At 46.1% G+C, this 22,315-nt stretch overlaps 1 protein-coding gene across 9 annotated transcripts in view; it reads left to right on the top strand.

The window, feature by feature from the left end:
• The window catches only part of JCAD (junctional cadherin 5 associated), a 96,741-nt gene extending 89,540 nt beyond the window's left edge, over positions 1-7,201 (top strand). For all 9 annotated transcript variants that reach the window (XM_075125956.1, XM_048837765.2, XM_075125954.1 and 6 more), the window contains one exon: positions 1,493-7,201. In XM_075125956.1, the coding sequence (XP_074982057.1) occupies positions 1,493-1,527 (35 nt within the window). In that variant the 3' untranslated portion in view covers positions 1,528-7,201. The remainder of the gene's footprint in view (positions 1-1,492) is intronic.
• Positions 7,202-22,315: the final 15,114 nt, after the last annotated feature.

Below are 22,315 nucleotides of genomic sequence, written 5' to 3' on the forward strand. Positions count from 1 at the left end.
ATCTGTCAGTGCAACAAATGTTTATTCCTATTATCTTTACACAGGGCTAAATCCAGAAGTTCTTACTTGGGAAAACTTTCCATTGATTTAGGCCTTGATCCTGCAAGCACTTGTGCATATGTGTAAATCTGCATGGTTATTCCTTTACACACACGAGTAAAGTTACTCACATGCACCAGTGTTTGTGGGATCAGACACTGCAGTGGGGGGTTACATGACTACAAACTATGGGTGTGGTTTTCAAGGACCTACGTGATTTGGACGCACACATCCCATGGACTTTCAGTGAAGTCCCACCCCAGTGCTGCAGGCTGATATGCATGGGAGGATGCAGATATTTGCTTGCATGTAAGCTTTTGCATGATCAGAACCTGAGTAAGAACTTCAGTTTGAAACCCATTGAAAATATAATAGACCAGCTTTTGTGTACTTTTAGCTAGAAAAATGGGTATAATTGGGTGATGATGCTATTTGTTTACTTGTTGCATTAACCAAAGCATGGGGTTGATTTTCTTTGATAATAATCATCACATCTTGTGTCTAGCATTCTGTCCACACAAAATAACTCTGAAAACTATGGCCTGGAGCTTTGCACGCTGGAGGAAGACAGCCTGGCCACAGTGATGTAACACAGCCTCTCTTTGTGATACCAATGTTTAAAGCATAATTCCGCAGAGTAGGAGACACTGAGTGCTGAAAAATGAAGACAGAACTGTATCCCCACCTTGTAAAATGGTCATATGGGTCCGGGTTGAGACACATGGCTGGGAGGTGTACGCTGCCCCTTCTTTGCTCTGCAGTGTTAAGGTATATCCGTGCTGTAGCTCAGAGTGAGCCTCCCAGCTGGTGTAGACAAAGTCGCACTAGCAGGCTAAAAATAACGGTGTGGCCGTTGTGGCACTGGAGGAGCCTTGGGCCCAGCTCAGCTCAAGCTCACCCTATCCCCTGGGTACAATGTTCATACAGCCATATTTAGCCCTGCTAGCGGAGTCTGTCCACCTGGGCTGGCAGGTTCGCTCCCAGCTGCAGTACAGACACACCCCTAGGGGCCAAGCCCCATCCCAACTCAGTTCAACGGCAAAATAGCAAAACTCCTTTTCTAGTTGGTGGGTCCGATCCATCTACACAAGTTTTACACTGGTATAGTTCCACCGACTTTAGTGGAGTTACTCCCAAATCACACTAGTGTAAGTGAGATCGGAATCCGAGCCAATGGGACAAGAATCAGGCTCTAGTCAAGAACTTGCATCTCCAGGGCTTTCAGTCCAGCACCAGCACTGAATTCTCCCACGCAATGTAAAAAAAGAATAATTGCAAGTTCATTATTCAATTTTTAAATGGACTTTTTGTAGAAGAAGAATGTGTTTGCCCGGGCTTTTCTGTACTTTTAAATTAAGAAAATAGTGTCTTATTCTCTTGCCAGCTACATGTACTAAACTTGAGTAGATTTCAGAACCCATCACTCACGGTTTTCCTGTCTTGCATTTTTCAGATATGTACGATCCCTCCAGGGTTGAAAGGGTGTGAGCTGAACACCGATGAGAATCTAGAGACGTCTGCTCTCCTAAGAATGTTTTGCTGATTTTGCTCTGTGTTTTAACACTTGGAAATTGCCTCCATTTGTGGTGTTTATGATATTCTGATAAAGCCTTTAACACTGCCAATAGGAAATTAGTTATTCACACATATCTGCTTTGCGGAGATCACAGAAAACTCTGACTCTTACTTGGATACCATCTGTTTTTTGTAGCATTAAGACTTAATGCCTACACTTGACAAAGAGTTTTCATCTAAATGATGTTTAACAGTCTTCAGCTGGGATAGTAAACTCAATGAGGCTCGGCTTTGGAGCTTATTCTTCTGTGTACATTTAAACACAGGAGATTAGTAAAATGATTTTAAAGGAATGTGAATTTATAAGCTAAACTTCTGAATCTCTAAAGCCAAAACTTTGCTTAAGTTGAGGAATCTTTGGCCATAAGACATGAGTCATGAGTGCTGCTGTACTGAGCGGGGGGGAGGGGAGATGCTTTGGAATGAATGCAAGATAAAGCAAATGAAGATTGATTGATTGTGAAATCAGTTTGGACTTCCACAGTTTGAATTAATTTTGATTAAATACTTATTTGCCACATGTAGAGAAAATAAAAGCAAACTCCCCAAAGCTCCTAAAAGATCAAGACTTTTGTAGTACCGTGTACAGAACATGTAATTACAGTAGCTGGCAACTAAATATATTGAACCAATGCAAACAATACCACTGGCTGTTTTGCACTCAGTATTATCTATTTGTGTTTTGCTGTTTAGAAATTCTTTATATGACACAATAATTGCTGGTTTAAAATAGCCCATTTTAACAAAGTTAACTATATTTCTTGTTACAGAATACTGTCTATTTTTCTACGATGTAAACAATTGTTAAGTGGCCAGTATAAAGACTTATTATTATTATTATTATTATATTTTAAGAATAATTCTTTTGACAGAAGACAGACGAAGGAGGGGTCACTTATGTATCTTAATGCACGTTCCATATGGCCTCATATCCAGTACTGCCACTTTCTTTTGTTGTGAAAAGAACAGTCAGTGTATATGTATGTATATGGAGTACAGGGTTAATTTCTACAATTTTCCCCTCAACTGTTGGATCGTTCTTTTTGGAGCAGCTCTTTGGAGAACACAGCTGAGAACCATCCCTGCTGGTATTGCTGCCATAACATTCCTCGGGCTGTAATTACCAAAACGTGGGTTTGGAACCCTGTCTCGGTGTCTGGGAGCAGCTTTGATAAAATACCTGGGTTGGTTTGTTAAACATTTTTTTTATGTGGTTTGGTTTTGAATTAGGCTAGTGCGTGAAAATAAATAAATCTGGGTCAAATTCACCCTTGGAGCCAATGGGCATCACCGAAGGGGGTGGATAGATTTGGACAGCTTCTTTGTAACATTCAAATATATGGCTTTTTAAACAAACATTAAAGAGTATATTAAAAGGCCTGTACATTCTGCTGTGTTTAATACTGAATTAACCTGCACAATGTTTGTGTTTTTAAAGCCTTTATGTCCACTTCTGGGGGTTTTTTAAGTGTTGTTTGCTGACATTCTTTTGACAATATATCCATGAATTTCAAGAGCTTTGTTACAAGCCATTCTTGCTTTGGAGAACCACCTTATCTTTTAAACATTTCAGATTCCTGAAATATAAATTTTTGGGTGGTCTGTGAGTTGGCAAAAACAGACCAAACACACATACTGTGCTTTGGCAGCAAGAATTTCTTATCTGTAACACATGATTCGGTTACACAGGAACTTCATGGAATTTTTAAAAGTTTTTTGTTACATATTCAAAGAAAATGTGATTGTATAATTTATTGAACTGAATCTTGCAGACTTTCTCCAGCTCTACTTGTGAACAATCTGTATCCATAAGGCTTAGCCATCACCTGCTCCTTTCTAAATCTGGCTTCTCTGGTTGTAATACCATAATAGGTTGCATTGTCAACTCATCACTAGCAACAACCTAGACCATCTCTGTGCTAGTAATAGCTACAAAATAAGTTTCTCCCCTTGCTCTCTCAGGAGAGTCACACTCTGTGTTTGTTTTTGTTTTTTAAATGAACCACTTGATGTCAATGATACTGTTGAGTAACAAAGCTGAGATGCCTGGCAATAACTTGATTTTCAGGAGAACTGTAAACTGCCATCCATCACCAGTCCACCTACCTGCAGTTCATGTCTGTAGGGAATAATCCGCAAATTTAGGCAGGGGGGAATTAACAATTTTTTCAATGTATCTGTTGTGTAAATCCATCGAGAGTGGATAAAGTGAAATGACCAGGACATGTAAACAGCTAACATCTTAAAGAAAGGTGAACAGAGAGTAGGGGATGATTTATTGCCTATGCATGGAAAATTAAAATCTAGACAGCAGGTTTATAACCCTGGTGGTACAGTAGTTTGTGGCTGACCTACAGCTGAAACAACAGTAGCACTAATGCTATAAGAACATAGTATATTTGTCTAACAACACTGGTCATGTCCTTTCCTACTTAGATACAATATTCTATACTCTTGAATGTGTATTATTCATAAATCTGTAGTCTGTTTTTTCTACAGCACGTGTGTCATTGTTAAGGAAGATGGCTGTCTGGCATGGAACCAGTGGCTAACGCTATAGGTGGATAAGTCCAAGAGGCTTTTGCCAGATGCAGTTAGCATTCAGCATAGGGACACTTTTACCTGCTGGGACAAAAGTCCCAAACTGATCCTCATAAAAAGCTAAGCCGTGAATATAGTTTCTGTCTCTGTGCCTTTCTTACTGGGTATATAAAACCATCCCCACAAGTGGCAGGAACTAACAATGGTGGTGGAGGTAGTCTCAGCAGAAAGACCAAGAGCCTGATTGTCCATTTCCCTACACCTTGTGTATCAATTACACCAAATCAGCGTGGGTGCAAAATGCCACCAAATCAGAACAGCAGTGGAGCAACAGGCACCAAATTTCGTTGGTGGTCCCTCCAAGTATTGGTGTAGGAAGCGTGCACTGCTGCAGCCATTCTGTGAGTAAACAAGACAGCAGGCTCCGGTGTGGCTAGCCTTGTGTAACCCTCTAGAAGCACTACATTTCCAGGCATTCCCAAATACGTATAAAAAGAATTACTGCCCGCTTTAAAAATAAAAAAAGTGTAACGGGAAGAGTCCTCTAGAACCCACCATCATCTTCCATTTTTCCATCAAGCTTCAGAGTGAATGATCAATCCAAAGAACTAGTCATGTTATTGCCAGTGCAATGACGCATCCTTCAGGAAGAAGGTGAGAGCCCCAAATCCCCAGCCACTTTTCTTCTGTCGGGGAAGAAGTGTAAGTAGTCAGATTTCACAGCTCCTTTCCATGCTTCTCTGCATTGTTCACTCCCTTGCCAACCACAAACAACGGGGACTCACGCTGGTTCCTAGCCTATGCGGGGATGCAGTGGGCAGACCCTCTATTTCCACATGGAGTTCTGGGGAAGCCAGTGGGATTGTCTGCAGGCCTAAGCAGCCGCTTGCACAGATCCATCCTTCTGCAGGACTGGGGTTAATTTGCGGTTTACGTTTCCTTTAAAGAATCACTACTTTTCTAGCGCAGGTTCCAGACCTTGCTGAGGGGGAGGAGTAAGGGACAGGAGCGTGTGGCCTTAGGTCTCCTTGAAGTAATTGGAGCCTGTCTGGAAAAAGTCTGTTAATGGCCAAAGAAATCTGGCAATTGAAATGCCCAGCCATGTACTTGCATGAGTGCTCACCCAGCCATTAAATTAACTCAGAACAACCTTTCTAGGAGTAAAAAATACCGTAACTTAGCCTTCACAATCTCAGGTCATTCAAAGCAAAGATCAAGGTAGATTGTACCGGAGGGGTAGTCTGTGAGTCAGACACCAGTATCCTATACAGGGCCACCAAGCTCCCTCAATTTAGGTCCAGTGGGGAGACTTCCTAGTAGTGCAAAGTCATTAGAGGTAAGTACAGTACTTCATACACTACAGCACCCAACCAACCTTGAAAAGAAGTGATTGTTTACACTCTGTGTTTAAAATTTACAAGTAATACAAATAATGTGTCAAGTTTGTGCCTATCTGAAAATCTCCAGTCCAGCAGGCTTATTTATATATAAATATCTGAATTTAGTAAAAAGGCTTTTGCTTCTTCAATAAGTTGAAGTAATATATATATGGTCAGTGTTCTGCTGCCTTGGAAGCACACGCAGCCTATTGACTGAGGGGTTTCTAGTGCTGGCACTTATGCTGGGAATCGAAATGTAACTTTTGCTACCCTTCGCTTTCATTAGGAGTAGGACTGAACTCCTACATACCTGGTGTAGGGGGAGGGGAGAAAGAGGGTGAGTGTGGGGGGCAGGCAGAAGGTAAAGTTATTTTGCATTACTAATTGCGAATAGCAGAAGATCCTTCAACTGTACACGGGCTGCTGCAGCTCAGATTCCAGTCTCCCAGGTTAAGCTGGTAAAACTGGAAACAGACTCTTTCCTTGATAGGACCCAATAGACCAAAGAGGCAAGTGGAGGCATGAGCTAAACTGTATCATAAGCTGTGTTAAATGGAACGGAGAGAATTGGTAGATTGTCTGTGGATCATGGTCCATAAACTGATAGTTTCTGCGACAGTTGGTTTCTTTTAGGTTGGACTCAACTGCTCTCCATAATTCGGTGATATAGACGCTAAGGTCACAATATGGCAGCCCTTCTTAACTGGCATAAGCTTTACTCACACAAGGAGCCCCACTGATTTAATTGGGATTACTCCAAAGGGTGCGAGTTTACAGGCTCATGCCTGCAAACCCACAGACAACGGCTAAATTGCTGAAGCCATTGGAACACTGTTAGGGAGGTTGAAATGCTAAAACATTTGCAATTTAATTCTCTTATTTCCAACTCACATGAAAATATTTACCAGAAGCCTCAATGTGGGAGTAAATCAAAGCTGTTTATCCTAACCACTATTTAAAATAAATTGTTTGAAACAAAGAAAAAGATGAATCTTGATATCCCTAGCAAAACCAAAATCCACAATCCTCACCACCACCCATTCTGCCAACTGTGTTTGCAACATGCCTCCACTGTGTTACAGTGCAGGGAGTGGGTGAAAAGAACAAAAAGTCTGAAGTGACCAACACAGAGCAGAGAGAAGAAATAAAATGAAATTTCCTATCCAGGGGAAACCGCAGGAACATAGAGATTATACAATAAATGAGGAACGTTCCACCCTAGCCAGTAGAAAGCCGAGCAGTCCAACTCTCAACTGGCTGAAATAATAACCAAAAACATCCCACACGTAATTCCTAAACTGAGCAGAAAACAAGAAGATGTAAAATACAGATAATATGCATTAGTGTACACGTGTTGGTCTTTATGTAAAACGGGAAGTATTTCTAGAGACAGAGCTTCAACATGTGGGTCATCTCCACTGCCAACAATAAGTCATTGCCATTGATCTCTGCTCTAGACAGGCCAAGAGGGGATTCAGAGGGATAAAGGGAGGAAACAGGGATAAGCAACTACAATAATATTTGTATAATATTGCAGGATGAATGTCTTTAAGGATTTCTTTGTATTTTTCTGCACAATGTAAACACTATGTTTCCATGCTACCGTGTAAGTCAGGTGGCGCTTTTGGCCAACAATAGACATTCTCCAAATAAAGGTTTTGCATGAACACGCTGATCTTTGCTTTTTTTGTTCTGGGAAGGAATGGGATGTGTCAGCTGATGTTTCTCTTCACCTGGAGATAGATAGTGGGACTACTGAAACTGTAAAGCATCGTGGTATTTGTCAGGGGAGTGTGGTAGCAGCCACTAAACTATGGTCATTTTATGTCCTCGTGGATTGAGAATTCACCTTGTAATTAAAGTATGTGCCCTGAAAAATTATTTCCTGCACCACAAAGCTGGCCCACTTCTTAGGGGCTGGCATTCTAGCTTGTAACAGACTTTAAATTCAGCTCACTACCATCTTGGTTTTGCACCATATATTTATTCTGTAGCTTTAGAATCTGTTCTCCCCATATGTGTGAATCTGGTGGTCGTTTACTGCCTAGGAGCATGTCATTTACACCTAGGCTAACTGGGAGTAAACTCCTGCCAGATTAGAACAAGCGCATTTGACATCCAAATGCACGGGATGACAGTCCAGTTGTCACTTTAATTTTGTGTCTCACTTTATGTCTTCAGTGCAAAAAAGATGTGTGTTTTTTACACTGAGAGAGCTAGCTGTATCAATGTAAAATCCTAAGTGAGAAATGGCACTGTTAGATTTCACCTTAGCTACCTACCATGGTTAAAAGCTGCAGTGCCTTGTCTCCAACAGGATTTTACATCGAGAGAGCGATCTTGTTAACTCTCTCGATGTAAAAACACCTTTCTTTGCAATGAAGACATAGCGTAACAGGTGGCAGGAATGGCTGGGACATACAGGTCTTCTATAGTTGGTGGCTCACCACATAGGTGCTGGAATTAGGGGTGCTCCTGCACCCCTAGGCTTGAAGTGATTTCCAGTATATACAAGGTTTACAGTTTGGTTCAATGACTCTCAGCACCCCCCTCTCTACAAATTGTGCCAGCACCCCTGGTTCACCAGTGTTCAGTTCTCTCTCGCACACACATACACCCCCTCCCTGTGGTCTGAATTGCATTTTTCCTAGCTTTGCCCAGCCAGAGGCAGGAGTGGATATTTAGTTTTCTCTAACAGCTGATGAAAAAAATAACTCTGAGCTTTGCCTGAATCTAGTCAGACCTTTTTATACACTGGTTACTGCTTCTAAGACGCACCACCCTGTTGTGTGGCTTAAAGCCGTAGCCAGTGCTAGAGCGATGGGTAGAAAAGCTACTCTATGCTAGAAGCCACCAGGAGGAATTCTAGCTGGCTGGGTGCACTTTCTTCTAGCCCTCGCCTTTCTTTCTCTTTGTGGGAAAGCTAGCAGCCCTGACCATTGGCACCAACCAAGCACATTACCTTTGCTTCCCAGCCCCATGCAATGAGGAAAAGCTCTTCTTCCCTTTACACAACTTCACATGACAGCCTCAGTTTGGCACAGAGTCTGACTGAGGGCCTTAGACATTTAATAATAAACCTTATCAGATCCACCTGAACTTGGAGAACTCCATACACTGACTGCTGAAGAAGCCAGCTCTATAACTATCTTATCAGTGATACAATGTCTCGTAAACGTACCTGTGGTGGAGAGGACACCCAGTTGTGCAGGAGGCCCACTCACAGAGAGCAGTAATTACAAAGCCACTAAAACTCTATTAGTCTGTTTAGCATTTTAATAACATTATTTTTTAGGGATATGCTGGGCTCTAAGTTGGAAGGGTTTGTAAAGTGGCCTGTGTTTCTTGCATTAAGAGTTCTGTGGACAGTATTTTACCCTGGCACTTCTGGTGTCTTGTCTAGTTTTTCCTGGTTCTAAGTTTACTGCTCAAGATTGAATGGCTCAGACAATGATAATATAGAATACTGAGCCATTCGCTCTCAGGTCATGGGTTTTAATCTACCTAGGTTAGTGTCTCATTAACTGTCTGATGGTTGCTTGTTCCACATGAAAGAAGCTGGTTATCTCAGTCCATTTCTTAAAGGACCAGAAGGGTCCATGTTCCTATTGGCATTGCTGGATAGTTGATAGCCTCAGTGGACATAGAATGACTAGACACAGTGGGTATGCGTACACTAAAAACTTAAGTCAACTTACAGCCACTGCAGTAGTTATTTCAATGGTGCATGTCCACGCTACCCTCATTGGGTCGGTGGTGCATGTCTTCACCAGATCGTTTCCACTGACCTAAGAGGGGCAGAGTGGGGAACTGAGAGTCCCGTCTTTCAGCTCTGCTGGCAGCTCCCTGCTAGGAGCCCAGCTGCCCCACAGGCTCCCGGAGGGCTGCCCCCCACTCCCCATTCCTGGCCGGGAGCTGTGGGAAGCCACCTGGGGCTTCTTGCCTCCCCATTCCCCAATGGGAGCATGGTCCAGCCGGGTGGGCTTCTCACCACAGCTCCCAGCCAAGAGTGGGGTCCAGCCACCCAGCTCTCCAGTGAATGTAACAGCCGATGTAAGTAACAGAGTGTCTACAAAGACACTGTGTCGCCCTAAACACCAACATATGCCCTGTGCCTCTGATGGAGGTGGAGTTATGATGTGGGTGTATTGGGGCACTTACATCGGCGGAAGTAAGGCTGTAGTGTGTACACTGACATAATTAGGTTGCGGTAAGCTGCCTTACGTCAGCCTAACTGTGTAGTGTAGAGCAGGACAGTGACTGAACTTTCATCCTAAGAGCTGAGTCTTCAAAGCAAAGGTGAGACGCCCTGGAAGGGTGGTGTGGGGAAGGTTAAGTGCCTGCTGTGTGGGACAGGTAGAGGATAGGAGTGCCCAGGGCTCTCCCTGCTTGGACTTGTTCCTGAGCACCAAAAATCCTTTTAAAAGAGGAGAGTGGCAGGTTCAACACTGAACACTGACCGGGCTGGTTCTTAGTTTGCTCATTTCAGGTGCGTGCTAAGGGCCTGAGTTCCAGAAGCGCTAAGCACCCATAGCTCTGGTCAGTCAGCGTGAGATGTAGGGAATCAGCACGTCTGAAAATCTGGCCCTAAGTCAATATGCCTTGAGAGTCCAAGAAATTCAGTACAAACCCCTGTACACATGTTTCCTCCTACTTCTACCTCACACAGGGCTAGATTCTGGCCAGCCCCTGTCAGCGTGTGAGGGGCAGGGCACAGAGAGCAATCACATGCTAACAGGAGCTGGCCACACTCCTGTTGGGGAACATAGTCCCTGCTCCCACCTAGCAATTTTGTGGGCACTTGGCCTGCCAGCAAACTAGTTGGGTCCAGAGGGGGCATATGCTGTGTGTTGTGCAGAGGGAGGAGTGTAGTTTTCCTCCCATGCAGTGCTGCCCAGGAGGATTTCTAGCTGAGACTCTTAGTGCTCCTTGGCTCTCATGATTTCTAGCACATGCCTGATGATGCCTGATGCACTCACGCATGACCCTTCTCTGGGCACGTAGTCACTGGATAGAGTTGCCAGGTGTCTGGTTTTCAACTGGAACACCTGGTTGAAAAGGGACCCTGGCAGCTCCGGTCAGCACTGCTGACTGGGCCGTTAAAAGTCCAGTCAGCAGCACAGCGGGGCTAAGGCAGGCTCCTTGCCTGCCATGGCTCTACACGGCTCCCAGAAGCAGCAGCATCTTCCCCACTCTGGCTCCTACATGTAGGGGCAGCCAGGGGGCTCTGCACACTGCCCCCGCCCCATGCACCGGCTCCGCAGCTCCCACTGGCCGAGAACCAAGGCCAACGAGAACGGCAGGAGCAGCATCCACGGACAGGGCAGAGCGCAAAGCTGCCTGGCCGTGCCTCTGCATAGGAGCCGGAGAGGGAACATGCCACTGCTTCCAGGAGCTGCTTGAGGTAAGCGCTGCCTGGAGCCTGCACCCCTGACTCCCTCCTGTGCCCCAACCCCCTGCTCCAGCCCTAATCCCCCTCCCACCCTCCAAACCCCTTGATCCCAGCCCAGAACACCCTCCTGCACCCCAACCCCCTCATCTCCAGCCCCACTCCAGAGCCCACACCCCCAGCCAGAACCCTCACACCCCCCTGTGCCCTTACCCCCTGCCCCAGCCCAGAGCCCACTCCTGCACCCCAAACCCCTGCATCCCCAGTGCCACCCCAGAGCCTGCACCCCCAGCTGGAGCCCTCTACTGCACGCTGAACCCCTCAGCCTGAAGCTGCACACCAAATCCCTCATCCCCAGCCCCACAACAGAGCCCACCCCCCCAGCCAGAGCCCTCACCACCCCCATACCCCAAGCCCCTGAGTCAGCCCAGTGAAAATGAGCAAGTGAGCGAGGGTGGGAAGAGCGAGCGATGGAGATGGGGAGATGGAGTGAACAGGGGGCTGGGGACTCAGAGAAGCGGGGTTGGGGGGGTCAGGGGGTGAGGCAAGGGTGTTCGGTTTTGTGCGAGTAGAAAGTTGGCAACCCTATGACCGGGCCCAAACTGTCACACTCTTACCTTTTACCACGCTAACTTCATTGGTTCTCTCTCGCTGACCTCTTCCAGGCCCAGCACAAACATCATCTCTTACTGAGCCTAGATACCACTGTGGCTCAAGATCACTCAAACCCATTTCAGTTCTTCTGACACCTTGCAGTGGCTGCTGTTTTCTTGTGGAGAGCGAAAACCCAGCCATGGCAACCCCACAGCAAATTCATGCAGTGATGTGCTAGCAATAGCCCACAGAATGTTGCTCCGTGGCCCTGGGATAAAGCTGGTGTCCCAGGCCGTACATGCTGCACAAAGGGAAGGGTGACTGACTAGGGAGTCTGGCCCAGATCCTTGAAGGGATATAGGATCCTAACTTCTGTTGATGTCAGTGGGTGTTAAGGACCTAAATTCTTCTGAAGATCTGGGCCTCTGCCCCTATGCTTTCCCATTGAAATAAAAACATTGTCTCATGATCACGACCAAACAGGGAGGCAACATCACTTGGCAAAGCACCCTTCACTCAAACTAGCTGTACATGGGAGGCACTGTGTCCCCATGGATAAGGCACTGGCCTGGCAATCAGCAGGCCTGGATTCTAAGCCAAGATCTGTCAGTGACCTACAATGTGACCTTGGGTAAGTCACTTAATTTGGCTGTGCCTCTGTTTCCCCTTGCTCTGTCTTCTTTATTTAGATTGTAAGTTCTTTAGGGCGGGAAGTGTCTCCTCCTGGGTGTTTGTTTGGGCCTCACTGTAATACAAATAATAATAGCTCCATACAACGAATTGCTGGCCGGCCAGTGTCATTTGAAATCCTGGGAAGCAGAGCTGGGAAATCCTTAAGACAGGAAGGTTTGTGTTTCATCCTAGTAGCTCCTTGTTACTGTAGCACAATGTTTACAGTGGAAAGGAAATGCTCTGTTCTCCAAGTAGCTGGTCAGACTATAAATATCCCGGATGGCATAAGACAGGAGGTCTCTAGTTCTCAGGATGTGGGTCAAAGGATGGATGTAGGGCTTCGTGTCTGGGAGAGAGCGATAATATCCCCTTGCAAGGGGCTCTGACAACACCCACAGGAAAGAAGAATAAACTCTGAGGTGCCGATCCTCAGCAGCTGTACAACGTCATAGCGCCACTGACTTCTGGAGCTGCCTCTTATTCTCCTTCCCTTCTTGGCCAATCCCCTCAGTATATGGGCTGAAAAGTGCCACAGCTCCACAAAGACTCCCCTCCTGAACTACCTTCCAGCTTCCCCTTCCACAGAGTCCTCCCAACACATTCAGCTTCCTGTTCCCTGCAACACCCTTCCTCCCACATTTATAGCCCTGGCGTTCAGGCCAGTAGCCTGTCTGACAGCCCCAATACCTTCACTTTGAATCTCATATGCAGCAACCCTGCCTAACGTTCCCAACATCCATACTCACCGCAGGAAGGTGCATCCAGGCACCTGAGCAGCAGTCACGCCCTACTAGAGCAGGTCAACAGTTTTTGAACAACAAATGTCTTCACCCACCAAAAGAAATAAAAAAAGGTGTGTTTCTGAGGGGAACAATCGTGGACAGTGGTCAATATCATAGACCCATTTGGGTTGTTATGGAAAATGGGCCTTTTTCTGTATATTTTAAACATATTTATTGAAAAATGCAATAAACATTTTAATTTCTGTAACCCTTTTCATGGCTTTGATCATTTGTGGTGGAAAAATTTGCAAAGACATTTGAATAAAGCACAAATGGATCCAATTTAGCTCCTTTGAAATGAAACATGGCTGTTTCAACATTTTTTGCAAAATTAGTTTTTCATTTGTCAACCTGCTTTATTACCCCTCACGCCCCACCCACCTTCTTCTCCCACAGGATATTCCTTATCTATAGCCAGATCTACAGAAAGTGCCCTGTGACACCGAGAATCAGCCAGCTAATGGCTCTGAAATCCATATCCTGCTTCAGAAACGCCTCAGCTGTGTGAGAGAACAGACTAAGCACTTGGGGGGCCATACCCACTGTTCAGCTGAGGTCAGACAGCTGTTGTGTAGGGTTAGTCTGCATCACCTCCAACATTCCTCACCCAGGTACAGGTGCTGGTTGACTCCAGGGCCTACCCACAAGTCAGCCCCCACCCACCTCAGACACAGTAAAAGCGGGCAGCTGGAAAGAGAGGGTAAGCTTGTCTCACCCCTATGTTCTGTTTCTAAGAAATTCCTAAGGCCCTGTCTGTACATTAAAAACAGAGAAATAGTTAAAGAGATTCCTTACTCCAGTAGAGCTATTAAGCCAGGGAATTCATTTTGGGAGGGAGACAAAACCTCACTCCCAAAAAGACAATACAAGAAACCAATCAAAGCCCTTTCCTGCCAGTAGATTGTTGAAACTGGCTTCAGCTTGCCTCTGATCTTCTGTCAGCCTAGAGCTTAACTTTAAAGTGTTTTTGGTTGCTTGCTTACCCCTTTATGGGATATTAGCCCCCATATCCTGCAGCCACCCCTCCCCACTGCCACAGGTTTGATCTAACCAACCACAGGGTTTGTGCCCTTATATGGAAAAATATCATGGGCAAGAAAGCTGATGGCTTTCTCTCTGTTCGCTAATATCCAACAGGAAACAGATGAGCCAAAGAGCCCCTTCTACAGATGGCTGCCGCTGCTGGTAAGAGAAAAACAGGTAGTTTGTCTGATGAGAGGAAATCCTAGATAGGCAGTGTCTCTGATCATCCTACCTAAGATCTGGCCCTGAGGCCCCTCTCACATATGCTAATTTTACACAGTGTAACACCATTGATCTCAATTTGTGTCTCCTTAGTGATAACACAGTGTGAAAAGAGACTCTAGATAACTTCCTGTGTTGTCCAGCCAGTCTTAGCGGTGCCCACTATTTCGTCAGTAGTGTTACGGTATGTCTCTCCACTACCTCCACTTCTCCTTATGCAAGAAACCCAGAGAGAAGAGAGATTTACCACTCCTCGGTTTATTGGACATTCCAATTTACTAAGCCCTTCAGAACTCATGGAACACAGCAGGTAAGTGGACAAGAGTTTGAACTAATAGTACACTTTACATTTTCAAAGTGCCAGATGAATGTCAACTAACTAACTCCCCCGCCCCCCCCGCACAGAGTGCCTGGAGACTTCCTGCTTCCAGTTGTGTGTATGGATGTAACTGAAAGAAAATATCAATCTGTTTCTGTACACGGCACCTTTACGTGTGGAGGCAGCTGCTGCTTTGTGTGTCAGTTCAGGTGCTGGATGTCAGATTGAGGCTCTGAGTGTGCTGTTCTCTGTTGCATGGAGACTTCCTAGGTGTTCTTTCTTTCCCTTTTGTTTTCCTTAATTGGAAATAAGTCCTCTAGACTGAAAGTGACATGGGCTTTTGTTCTTTGTGCAGGGGAAAACCTAGCAAGAGAGACTGAGTCCACAGACTGTTTGTCCTTTGGAGGGTGGTCTACTGGCTAGGCATAGCTCTGGGATGGCTCTGTTAAACTTTTAAAGCCACTAACCCCTGGTACATCAGGCTCTATTGAGAAGTGGAGCTACTGTGCTGTCTGAAATACTGCTGTGTCTTCCTAGATCCATCCCAGGACGTGAGGAGGGTGTCTCAGACATGGTGGGGTAACAACCATGGGTAAATGATGACTTTTGAAGCCATCCATGTGGGTGGAATCTCTTGAGTTAGGGCTTTTGAGATAGTAGCACCTGGCCCAGGAAGCCAGGGCTGTGGTGATGGAAGTATTTATAAAACAAGCTATTGCTGGCTTAAGTATGTCTGATTTTATTTGGCTTCAAAAGTCTAATACAGCTAAGCCTAGTAAAGAGACTTCCAAGGGGAAAAGTAGTTCATGGACTCAGTATCTCTTGTGCACCAGACGTGCTCTCAAACCTTGGTCCTCCTTTAGCTCAGTAGTTAGCTCCGGTGCCAGATTCTATACAGCACCCCTTGGGAGGCACAGCCCAGACCTGGGGATGTCAAAGGTGGCGTAAACATATTGGGTTACTCTAAGGGTATGTCTACACTACGGAATAAGGTCGAATTTATAGAAGTCGTTTTTTTAGAAATCGGTTTTATATATTCGAGTGTGTGTGTCCTCACAGAAAATGCTCTAAGTGCATTAAGTGCATTAACTAGGCGGAGCGCTTCCACAGTACCAAGGCTAGAGTCGACTTCCGGAGCGTTGCACTGTGGGTAGCTATCCCACAGTTCCCGCAGTCTCCGCTGCCCATTGGAATTCTGGGTTGAGATCCCAATGCCTGATGGGGCTAAAACATTGTCGCGGGTGGTTCTGGGTACATATCGTCAGGCCTCCGTTCCCTCCCTCCCTCCGTGAAAGCAAGGGCAGACAATCGTTTCGCACCTTTTTTCCTGAGTTACCTGTGTAGACGCCATACCATGGCAAGCATGGAGCCCGCTCAGGTAACCATCACCCTATGACTCCTGGGTGCTGGCAGACACGGTACGGCATTGCTACACAGTAGCAGCAACCCCTTGCCTTGTGGCAGCAGACGGTACAGTACGACTGGTAGCCGTCATCGTCATGTCCGAGGTGCTCCTGGCCACGTCGGCTGGGAGCGCCTGGGCAGACATGGGCGCAGGGACTAAATTTGGAGTGACTTGACCAGGTCATTCTCTTTAGTCCTGCAGTCAGTCCTATTGAACCGTCTTATGGTGAGCAGGCAGGCGATACGGATTGCTAGCAGTCGTACTGTACCATCTTCTGCCAGGCAGGCAAGAGATGAGGATGGCTTGCAGTCGTACTGTACCATCTTCTGCCGAGCAGCCATGAGATGTGGATGGCATGCAGTCCTTCTGCACCGTCTGCTGCCAGCCAAAGATGTAAAAGATAGATGAAGTGGATCAAAACAAGAAATAGACCAGATTTGTTTTGTACTCGTTTGCTTCCTCCCCTCCCCTGTCTAGGGGACTCATTACTCTAGGTCACACTGTAGTCACTCACAGAGAAGGTGCAGCGAGGTAAATCTAGCCATGTATCAATCAGAGGCCAGACTAACCTCCTTGTTCCAATAAGAACAATAACTTAGGTGCACCATTTCTTATTGGAACCCTCCGTGAAGTCCTGCCTGAAATACTCCTTGATGTAAAGCCACCCCCTTTGTTGATTTTAGCTCCCTGAAGCCAACCCTGTAAGCCGTGTCATCAGTCGCCCCTCCCTCCATCAGAGCAACGGCAGACAATCGTTCCACGTCTTTTTTCTGTGCGGACACCATACCAAGGCAAGCATGGAGGCTGCTCAGCTCACTTTGGCAATTAGGAGCACATTCAACACCACACGCATTATCCAGCAGTATATGCAGCACCAGAACCTGGCAAAGCGATACCGGGCGAGGAGACGACGTCAGCGCGGTCACGTGAGTGATCAGGACATGGAGACAGATTTCTCTGAAAGCATGGGCCCTGCCAATGCATGCATCATGGTGCTAATGGGGCAGGTTCATGCTGTGGAACGCCGATTCCGGGCTCGGGAAACAAGCACAGACTGGTGGGACCGCATAGTGTTGCAGGTCTGGGACGATTCCCAGTGGCTGCGAAACTTTCGCATGCATAAGGGCACTTTCATGGAACTTTGTGACTTGCTTTCCCCTGCCCTGAAGCGCATGAATACCAAGATGAGAGCAGCCCTCACAGTTGAGAAGCGAGTGGCGATAGCCCTGTAGAAGCTTGCAACGCCAGACAGCTACCAGTCAGTTGGGAATCAATTTGGAGTGGGCAAATCTGCTGTGGGGGCTGCTGTGATGCAAGTAGCCCACGCAATCAAAGATCTGCTGATATCAAGGGTAGTGACCCTGGGAAATGTGCAGGTCATAGTGGATGGCTTTGCTGCAATGGGATTCCCTAACTGTGGTGGGGCCATAGACGGAACCCATATCCCTATCTTGGCACCGGAGCACCAAGCCGCCGAGTACATAAACCGCAAGGGGTACTTTTCGATAGTGCTGCAAGCTCTGGTGGATCACAAGGGACGTTTCACCAACATCAACGTGGGATGGCCGGGAAAGCTACATGATGCTCGCATCTTCAGGAACTCTGGTCTGTTTCAAAAGCTGCAGGAAGGGACTTTCTTCCCAGACCAGAAAATAACTGTTGGGGATGTTGAAATGCCTATAGTTATCCTTGGGGACCCAGCCTACCCCTTAATGCCATGGCTCATGAAGCCGTACACAGGCAGCCTGGACAGTAGTCAGGAGCTGTTCAACTACAGGCTGAGCAAGTGCAGAATGGTGGTAGAATGTGCATTTGGACGTTTAAAGGCGCGCTGGCGCAGTTTACTGACTCGCTTAGACCTCAGCGAAACCAATATTCCCATTGTTATTACTGCTTGCTGTGTGCTCCACAATATCTGTGAGAGTAAGGGGGAGATGTTTATGGCGGGGTGGGAGGTTGAGGCAAATCCCCTGGCTGCTGGTTACGCGCAGCCAGACACCAGGGCGGTTAGAAGAGCACAGGAGGGCGCGGTATGCATCAGAGAAGCTTTGAAAACCAGTTTCATGACTGTCCAGGCTACAGTGTGAACTTCTGTTTGTTTCTCCTTGATGAAACCCCCCGCCCCTTGGTTCACTCTACTTCCCTGTAAGCTAACCACCCTCCCCTCCTCCCTTCGATCACTGCTTGCAGAGGCAATAAAGTCATTGTTGCTTCACATTCATGCATTCTTTATTCATTCATCACACAAATAGGGGGATGACTACCAAGGTAGCACAGGAGGGGTGGTGGAGGAGGGAAGGAAAATGCTACACAGCACTTTAAAAGTTTACAACTTTAAAATTTATTGAATGCCAGCCTTCTTTTTTGGGGGCAATCCTCTGTGGCGGAGTGGCTGGTTGGCTGGTGGCCTCCCCACTGCGTTCTTGGGCATCTGGGTGTGGAGGCTATGAAACTTGGGGAGGAGGGCGGTTGGTTACACAGGGGCTGTAGTGGTAGTCTGTGTTCCAGCTGCCTTTGCTGCAGCTCAACCATACACTGGAGCATAGTGGTTTGGTCCGCCAGCAGCCTCAGCATTGAATCCTGCCTCCTCTCATCACGATCCCACCACATTTGAGCTTCAGCCCTGTTTTCAGCCCGCCACTTACTCTCTTCAGCACGCCACCTTTCCTCCCGGTCATTTTGTGCTTTCCTGCACTCTGACATTATTTGCCTCCACGCATTTGTCTGTGCTCTGTCAGTGCGGGAGGACAGCATGAGCTCGGAGAACATTTCATCTCGAGTGCGTTTTTTTTTCTTTCTAATCTTCAGTAGCCTCTGGGAAGGAGAAGATCCTGTGATCATTGAAACACATGCAGCTGGTGGAGAAAAAAAAAGGGACAGCGGTATTTAAAAAGACACATTTTGTAAAACAGTGGCTACACTCTTTCAGGGTATACCTTGCTGTTAACATTACATACATAGCACATGTGCTTTCATTGCAGGGTCTCCTTTTGCCTCCCCCCACCGCGTGGCTACCCCCTCAACCCTCCCACCTCCCTGTAGCTAACAGCGGGGAACATTTCTGTTTAGCCACAGGCAAACAGCCCAGCAGGAATGCACTCCTCTGAGTGTCCCCTGAAGAAAAGCACTCTATTTCAACCAGGTGACCATGAATTATATCTCACTCTTCTGAGGATAACACAGAGAGATAAAGAACGGATGTTGGTTGAACGCCAGCAAACATACACTGCAATGCTTTGTTGTACAATGATTCCCGAGTACGTGTTACTGGCCTGGAGTGGTAAAGTGTCCTACCATGAAGGACGCAATAAGGCTGCCCTCCCCAGAAACCTTTTGCAAAGGCTTTGGGAGTACATCCAGGAGAGCCGCGAATGCCAGGGCAAAGTAATCCTTTCACATGCTTGCTTTTAAACCATAGTATTTTAGTACACTCACCGGAGGTCCCTTCTCCACCTGCCGGGTCCAGGAGGCAGCCTTGGGTGGGTTCGGGGGGTACTGGCTCCAGGTCCAGGGTGAGAAACAGTTCCTGGCTGTCGGGAAAACCGGTTTCTCCGCTTGCTTGCTGTGAGCTATGTACAACCTCATCATCATCATCATCATCATCATCATCTTCGTCCCCAAAACCTGCTTCCGTGTTGCCTCCATCTCCATTGAAGGAGTCAAATAACACGGCTGGGGTAGTGGTGGCTGAACCCCCTAAAATGGCATGCAGCTCATCATAGAAGCGGCATGTTTGGGGCTCTGACCCGAGCGGCCGTTCGCCTCTCTGGTTTTCTGGTAGGCTTGCCTCAGCTCCTTCAGTTTCATGCGGCACTGCTTCGGGTCCCTATTATGGCCTCTGTCCTTCATGCCCTGGGAGATTTTGACAAAGGTTTTGGCATTTCGAAAACTGGAACAGAGTTCTGATAGCACGGATTCCTCTCCCCAAACAGCGATCAGATCCCGTACCTCCCGTTCGGTCCATGCGGGAGCTCTTTTGCGATTCTGGGACTCCATCATGGTCACCTCTGCTGATGAACTCTGCATGGTCACCTGCAGCTTGCCACGCTGGTCAAACAGGAAATGAGATTCAAAAGTTCGCGGTTCTTTTCCTGTCTACCTGGCCAGTGCATCTGAGTTGAGAGTGCTGTCCAGAGCGGTCACAATGGAGCACTCTGGGATAGCTCCCGGAGGCCAATACCATTGAATTGTGTCCACAGTACCCCAAATTCGAGCCGGCAAGGTCGATTTAAGCGCTAATCCACTTGTCAGGGGTGGAGTAAGGAAATCGATTTTAAGAGCCCTTTAAGTTGAAATAAAGGGCTTCATTGTGTGGACGGGTGCAGGTTTACATCGATTTAACGCTGCTAAATTCGACCTAAAGTCCTAGTGTAGACCAGGGCTAACATATAGCTTGTGGATTATTCTGCAGCCTAAAATAGAAAGAGCACTAAGGACTCCAGCCACACCCTTTCCTGTCCCGCAAAGCATGCCCTTGCACCAGGGGCTGGAGTGGGGAGAAGTGTAGGGTCTTGCATACTGCTCTGATGCAGCCTCTGTACTGGATGAATTCCCCCGTATGCTATTCTGCCCTCCAAAATCAGAAAGGCTAAGTTACATTTAGCAGTTCTATAAATACAGAGGAGCAAGAGAAAGTGTAGGTCCGTTATTTAGTGGGGAAGGGGAACTAATAACAGATGACTTGAAGAACGCTGTGGTGTTTAATGCCCATTGTGCTTTAGTCTTCACTAAAAAGGGTAATTGTGACCAGATCCTTAACACAATTAATATTAACAACAAGGGGAAGGAACAGAATAAGGAAAAACAGGTTAAAGAATATTAGATAAGTTAGAGGTATTTAAGTCAGCAGGGACTGACAAAATTCATTCTGAAGGAACTAGCTGAAACAATCTCGGAACCTTTAATGATTCTCTTTGAGAACTCATGGAGAACAGAAGAGGAGCCAGAGGACTAGAGAAGAGCAAACATAGTGCCTATCTTTTTTTAAAAAAGGGAACAAAAAGGGACTAGGGAATTACAGACCAGTCTGTCTAATTCTGATACCTGGAAAGTTACTGGAATGAATTATTAAACGATCAATTTGCAAGCATCTAAAGGATAATAGGTATTAATTAATAGCCAACATGGATTTGTCAAGAACAAATCATGCCAAACCAACTTAATTTCTTTCTTTGACAAAGTTACTGGCCTAGAGGATAGTAGGAAAGAAGCAGACATGATATATCTTGATTTCAATAAGGCTTTTGACACAGTCCCAAATGACATTCTCATAAGTAAACTAGGGAAATGTGGTCTAGATGAAATTACTATGAGGTGCACCACTGGTTAAAAGAGTAGTTATCAATGGTTCATTGTCAAACTGGTAGGATATGTCTAGTGGGTCCCACGGCAGTCCGTCCTGGATCCAATACTAGTCAATATTTTCATTAATGACTTGTATAATGGAGAGGAGAGTATGCTTATAAAATATGTGGAAAACAACAAGCTGGGAGAGGTTTGGCTTCAAAGACAAAGTACTACACTTAGGAAGAAAAAATCAAATGCGCAAATACAAAATGAGGAATAACTGGATAGACAAAGGAAAAGGATCTGGGAATTATAGGGGATCACAAATTGAATATCAGTTAACATTGTGATGCAGTTGAGAAAAAGGCTAATATCATTTGGGAATGTATTAATAGGAGTGTCATATGTAAGACACAGGAGGTAATTGTCCTGTTCTTCTCAGCACTAGTGAGGCCCTAGCTGGAGTACTATGTCCAGTTCTGGGTACTAGACTTTAGGAAAGATGTGGACTAATTGCAGAGTATCCAGAGGAGAGCAACAAGCATGGTAAAAGGTTAAGAAAACCTGACCTATAAGGAAAGAGTTAAAAAAATTGGGCGTGTTTCGTGGTGAGAAAAGAAGACAGAGTGGGAAGCTGATGATAGTCTTCAAATGCGTTAAGGGCTGTAATAAAGAGAACAGTGATCAACTATTCTCCACGTCCACTGCAGGAAAGTCAAGAAATAATTGTCTTAATCTGCAGCAAGGGAGATTTAGATATTGGGGGGGGGGAATTGTTACTATAAAGATAGTTAAACACCTCAATCGGCTTCCAAGGGAGACTGGCATCACCATCACTAGAGATTTTAAGAACAAGTTTTAGACAAACACTTGTCAGGAATGATCTAAGTATACTTGGTCCTGCCTCAGCATGGGGGGCTGGATTAGATGATCTCTTGAAGTCCCTTCCAGCCCTACATTTCTATGATTCTATAAGTCTTTATAATGGGCCTGACCTCAGCTGTTTTTTGGAAGCAGAGGTCTCTGGTTCAGTTTCTTGCTAACGTGGCTAAATTATAAATAAAGATAAGGCTGCAGTTGATATTTGTC

This window comes from Caretta caretta, chromosome 2, assembly GCF_965140235.1.
Source record: "Caretta caretta isolate rCarCar2 chromosome 2, rCarCar1.hap1, whole genome shotgun sequence".
Taxonomy (NCBI): domain Eukaryota; kingdom Metazoa; phylum Chordata; order Testudines; family Cheloniidae; genus Caretta; species Caretta caretta.